This window comes from Amia ocellicauda, chromosome 16, assembly GCF_036373705.1.
Source record: "Amia ocellicauda isolate fAmiCal2 chromosome 16, fAmiCal2.hap1, whole genome shotgun sequence".
NCBI lineage: Eukaryota > Metazoa > Chordata > Actinopteri > Amiiformes > Amiidae > Amia > Amia ocellicauda.
Genome location: NC_089865.1, coordinates 14,213,784 through 14,219,783, shown reverse-complemented (window position 1 = coordinate 14,219,783; position 6,000 = coordinate 14,213,784). Strand labels below are relative to the sequence as shown.

The 6,000-nt window shown below is 36.5% G+C and overlaps 1 protein-coding gene across 1 annotated transcript in view; it reads left to right on the top strand.

Annotated features, from left to right (window-relative positions):
* Positions 1–303: 303 nt before the first annotated feature.
* itga4 (integrin alpha 4) overlaps positions 304–6,000 on the top strand; it is a 29,806-nt gene continuing 24,109 nt past the window's right edge. The window contains exons 1-7 of the mRNA XM_066687473.1: positions 304–956; positions 1,261–1,373; positions 2,102–2,205; positions 2,838–2,976; positions 3,528–3,595; positions 3,738–3,867; positions 5,141–5,226. Of these exons, the coding sequence (XP_066543570.1) occupies positions 757–956; positions 1,261–1,373; positions 2,102–2,205; positions 2,838–2,976; positions 3,528–3,595; positions 3,738–3,867; positions 5,141–5,226 (840 nt within the window). The 5' untranslated portion in view covers positions 304–756. The remainder of the gene's footprint in view (positions 957–1,260; positions 1,374–2,101; positions 2,206–2,837; positions 2,977–3,527; positions 3,596–3,737; positions 3,868–5,140; positions 5,227–6,000) is intronic.

The following is a 6,000-nucleotide window of genomic DNA, read 5'->3' as shown; positions in this document are numbered from 1 at the left end:
TAAGAGGTTAAGAGGTTGGCTGTGCATTGTTTAAATCAAAAGTGGAAAGAAAATGATTTCTGTATCAACACCTGAGGAGAAGTTGTTTAATATAAAGGCTATTATGCTCAAATAATAACCCTAGGTCTCCTACATCTTGGATCTGAACATCCCAATGACTTCCTTGCCATTTTGTCTTCTCTGCATTGCCCCCAATGAATGCATGTGGTCTTTTTTGCGAATGAAACAGGAAATACTCTGACTTTTCATTAGCAGAAAAAAAAAAAGGTTTTGCTTCATTAACACGCTTGCATGCATACCTCTACAGTGCAGTGACACATGCCTCCCATCCAGAGGAGCTTTTGAACAACTGTGCCAGCTAGTCCTCTACATTCACTTTCACACCAGCCCAGGGTTAATACCAAACGTGATTTGCAACTTTTCATCTTGGTTTCCATAATGTATAACTTCATATATGCTAATGAGAGCGAACTTGCCTTGCCTTTACTTTTTGCAAGACACATCTGTATGCAGGGATGTAAAGGCTCCCCCTAACGGAATCGCTTTTTCACATGACAGGACTGAAACAGTTGGAAGTGTTGCAGATCAGAGCAGATGAAAGCAACAGGAGAGAGGCACTGTAACTTTTTTTTACAGCTAGTGTAACTGTTTGTCATGTAAAAACGGATGTATCAGCTCGTTCCCTTCTTTTTTTCTGCTTTTCAGTACAACGCTTTTTAAGCCGTCAGTGCTTTAGGTGCATGCCACTTTTAAAACATGTTTTCAAATATGGATCGGAACAAGTTGGAAAAAGTTTATAGCTGGTCCAATGCACTGCGTGTAGCGTGCGTTTGGTATTTGGTTAGCCATGTGGACTGTTACAATTTGGATGTGGAGAAGTTTATACCTTTCCAAGGACCAAACGGATCTTTATTTGGATATTCCGTGTTATTACACTCACATGGGAATGAAAGCTGGTAAGTTGCACCAATTGTAATCAATTAATTAATTAACTGAATGTCTAACACACCAGGGTTTGTGTTAGATCCATGCATCCATGTGTATTTTAAATGTCCAACGCTTTTTTCTCACTGGTGTGGACCGGACCTGTAATTATATAGCAAGCAAATGCAATTCATGAAAAAACAACATCACACATGTATTGCTTATCAGTTTAATATGTTTTATTTGTCCAGTCTATGCATGTATGTAATTCGTTTACTATTGATCAATTTCTAATCTTGCCTGCTCTATATCTTGTGTCCTTTTTGTGTGTTTTAGGGTAGTAGTGGGAGCTCCTGTGGCTTCAGGTAATAACCATTCAATTTCCTCACCTGGCGCCATTTTTAAATGCAACATCAATCAGATGAAGGATTGTCAGCAACTCCCATTTGGTTAGTATTGAGTATTTACTGAAGGGTTTATTATTATTATTATTATTATTATTATTATTATTATTATTATTATTTATTTGTTTATAGGTTTTCATGGGTGTATTATGTATGATTGTGTTGATGGAAAAGCAATAAGGACAAACAATCACTTGATCACTTAGTCACTAAATCTTTCAATCACTTGAAATGTACATCTGTTCAGAAGGAATGATTGTCAAGTTGTCAAGTCTTGCTGATTCAAATGATATGGTGTTTGTTTATTGTATAAGTGTCAGCAAATTACAACAATTGTATTTTCTGTTACATCAATACCAGTAAATTGATGAATAAGTAGCTCAGAAAATACAGGCCTGCAGAACTAGATCACTGAGGTCCTGGATCACTCTGCCCATCTCCCGCTTGGGCATTTTTCATAACTCCCTCGAACCCACCACCCCCGTCTCCCCCGGAACGCATGCACAGTCTAACAGCCAATTATGCATAGTCACAACTGGCAGATCCCCAGGGACAGATGGGTATCGATTTGTGCCGGACCCCAGGAAGTCCCACTCCCTCCGAATCTGCCTAGGGGTTTAAAAATTACATCCTCTACAGCAGTGTGGCTGTCACTAGTACAGTATATATTGTCCTCAAACTAGTCAATTACCTGCTTTTGTTTATTATTAATTTTGTTATATATGCACAGAAATGTACCTTGGACCATCCAGCATGTGTTTAATCTGTTTCAGGAAGTGACAATGAAGATTATTGTGGAAAACACTGCCTAGGAGAGCGAGATAACCAGTGGTTTGGTGTTAGCTTGTCCAGGCAGTCTCAAGGGAACCTTATTGTGGTATGTAATACAAGCCTGAATTCCCAATTTAGTCGTACTTCAGCATAACACAGAATGAGCGCTGTGTGAACACATGTTGGAATAACATTTGAAGCAATGTGTAGTTGCAAAACAATACAATGTGCATCTCATTCTGTTTGTAGGGGTTTTGTCATTTGCTTTGTCTTTGGTTTGGGGGAAAATTAGTTAATGTTCCTGTTTTGGTAGCTTCCTAAAGAATGATGAAAGTGCCAAAGCAGCTTCTTATTTTAATCTTGTGGAGTGTGAAACAGGGCACACAGGAGGGGTGTGAAGGTTTAAATGGTGTGAAGTAGACTTCAGCTTATTACTGTAAATATCATAAGTATGTTACTTTACTTATAATAGGTAGGTATATACTTAAATAACCTGCAAGGAGTGAGTAACATATTCAGTCTTTAAAGGGGTCTTTTCAGTCGCTCATTAGACTTGTAAACTTCTGCTGTTGTTAACTGGACAGTTCTTAATCAATATATTCACTCTCTCGATCTACCAACATGTATTTAGTTGTTAACATGCAAATATCTGATAGTTAAGACCTATTTTATTACATGATTATATTTGTGATGTGGGCATAACAGTTTTTATATAAAGCTTGTCTCATTTCTGTGCAGGCTTGTGGTCACCGATGGAAAAATATCTTCTACATGTCCGGAAGAAAAAATCAGGAAGAACATAAGTTGCCACATGGCATTTGCTACAAAATACAGCCTGATTTAAAATCCAGAGCTCTTTTTAATCCCTGTTATCAAGGTTAGAGTTTATGTTTGAATCTGAGAGAATCCTATATAAAATAAAAATTAAAAAACAGTTTGTAAGCACATTTTAGTGGCTGCATACATTTCTATTCTGATCTTATAGACAAAATAACAACGAAACTGTTGGAGACACAGGAAAAATAATTTCCTTTTGATCGGAAAAGAGGAAACTCATACTTATTCCTCAAAGGATGTTGTAAACTGCAAGCTTTTTGCTCAAGGTCTACACAGCCCTTCCTGAATTTCAAGGACATCATTATGAATGTCAAATGTTTTGGAGCGCCAAAGTTGCCCTTAAAGACCACAGAGGTTAAAACATCAGGATGTGACATAACAGTAGCTGGTGTATGGACCAGCACTTGGATGACCTTGGAGAATCAGTTTTATTTGCACACCACAACACTTAGAAATCTGTTAGGGTTAGCAAGATGTTGTCATCATGCTTGTACATATTTTATGCTTCTGTTTTGGAGTCATTTGCTTTATTGTGGCATCACATCCCAATAATGTTTTCAGGTGTTCAGTATTATTATTGTTATTTTGTAGATCATCAACGGAAATTTGGTGAAAAGTATGGATCCTGCCAAGCTGGAATATCAAATTTTATGATGGAGGTATTCAGTTTTTGATTGATTTCTCTTCCCTTTTTTCCAATTTAGGTATCATTGATTTGAGTTGAATTGTTGCAAATCTGTATTAATCTGTATATGTTTAAGATTTATAATGCAATTTTTAATGTACATTATTACATTGCAGGATTTGATTATAGTGGGAGCCCCTGGAGCTTTTTACTGGACTGGATCTGTTTTAGTATTAAATACAACCACTGGTTCTAAATATGCTTATGTTGATGATGATAATCTTGTTCTATATGGAAGCTACCTAGGTAAGAATTACACCCGTCAACTTTTCTCTTCTTTACAAATGCTTCACATGGTCAATATGTAGGCTAATCTTTTTATTATATTTTATCTGTTTTGAGAGTAGAAAACTGCAGGTATTCAGGACTCAGAACTATTAAACCCTGCCAATGCACTACTAGCATATATTTCATGTGTTCGACAGAATAATCTGACATTGTTTTGGGTGTATAGTTACGTAACTAATTGTCTAACCGGGCTTCTGAAAAGGAAGTTGAGCTTTCTGTAGCATCACTGATATACATTTTATATCCATAATATAATAAGCATTGGATTAATAGGGCGGCCTCAAAAAGTGTAGAGTGGCTTTATTTTTTATAATACTGTTATTTCAGTTTTAAATTACAAAACAAATATTTTATACAGCAGGCATCCATTCAGACATGTAATCAGCTAGCACAGTGCACAGGACATGAAATAGCAAGCACTACAAATACTCTAGGGTCCTGAGTTGTTACCATCCTCTGCAACACCCACTCACTTGCAAAAGTATGTACCAGTACCAACAACACAGATCAAAATGTTAAAATGTTGTTATCTGTGTCATCCATGACATTGTGATACATTGTTTAAAGCATATCACTAAGCACATATGTTGAATTCAACTTGATGAAGCCTTTTAGCAAAGTGTGCAGAGAAGGCAGAGTTTCCACAGCAATGTTTAAATGTTTCCAAATACTATCAACCTCTGATATACTTCATATATAATGGCTTCACATTAGTCTGTTCAAAAGCTTTCTCTTGGATAGGTAGGTAGATTTGTGAGAAACTAAAGTAAAACTGAATTTTAAATGTACTCATGAGACCTGGAAAGGAAATACTAAAGCTGTACTTTGGCCATGTGTTTTTCTGAAATAACAGGAAGCTGAAAGGCAGGTGCATACTGTTGTTTTTTTTATATTAGTTCAAAGTTATTTGATGTTTTTTTCTGAAGAAAATAGAGCACAATTATTGTATGCTGTCACCTATTGCCCTATTGTACACATGCCACTAGCAGAAGTCCTTTAAACTGCTTATATCACAATATCTGTAAGCAGACATGTGTAAAGGACAAATCATTGTATTAGCATACATCAGTTGAGAGAAAACACCTTCACCAAATGACTGTGCTGAGTCTGGTTTGACTGAAACCTCATAAATGTACTGGTTTTTCATATGCTCAGGTTATCAAATGGCTTTTCATAGTAAAACAATGACATGGCATCTAAACAGCTGTCATCTGTGTGTCCTCTTTGACAGGCTATTCTGTTAGTGCGGGGCATTTTACCACACCTGACTCCACAGAGGTTGTGGGAGGAGCTCCCCAGAATGGGCAGACTGGTAAAGTAAGAGTTAATTTTCATCTGTACACATTGTTCTTCTGGTGCAGCATCGTGTTTTATGATGAAGAATATCTAATGGATGTGTTTAAGTCTTGTTCTGTGATAATGGTCCCGGTCTAACATCATAGTGGATTTATACAAATGTCAGAATTCACATGGCAAAGAATGGCAGCCACAACTAAACCTACATGATTTTTCAAAACTGATTTTTATTTTAATATTAATTTTTAATATCAAGAAAGAGATAGTACGTGTCCTGTTTGGCTACAAAAAATGCTGCATTTGGTGTCACATCTGAAGATTCAGGGGAGGTGAAATATGCTATTCCTCCACTCCAATCCTACCTTATTAGTAATGTTTATTGAGAGATAAGTTGCCAGCAATCGGAGCAATCTGGTTCTTGAGAACACTGTCTGGCTTTCTGGAGCAATTCCAGAGTCTTACAGACTTCTCATACATTAGGAGGTGAGAATAGTCACAGATTAGCATGTTAGTCCTGTCATTTATCAGTCCAGGAGTAAGGATTCAGAATGAGAAATGTTAGCACCAAATTGATACTTAAATCCTGTTTCTGTTAGTTATAGGCATGATAGTTGAACAGTTTGTAATTTTACAGTTGTAATCTAAAGATAAAAGATTGTATCAGTTGTGGTGAGGTTTTCTGCTACAGTGATTTGTACATAATGTTTTGGTTAATGGTTAATAATAGATTGTCTGCTCTTGTTTTGTGAGTCATGGACTATTACAGTTAGCATGGATAATCCTCTGTGTATATTT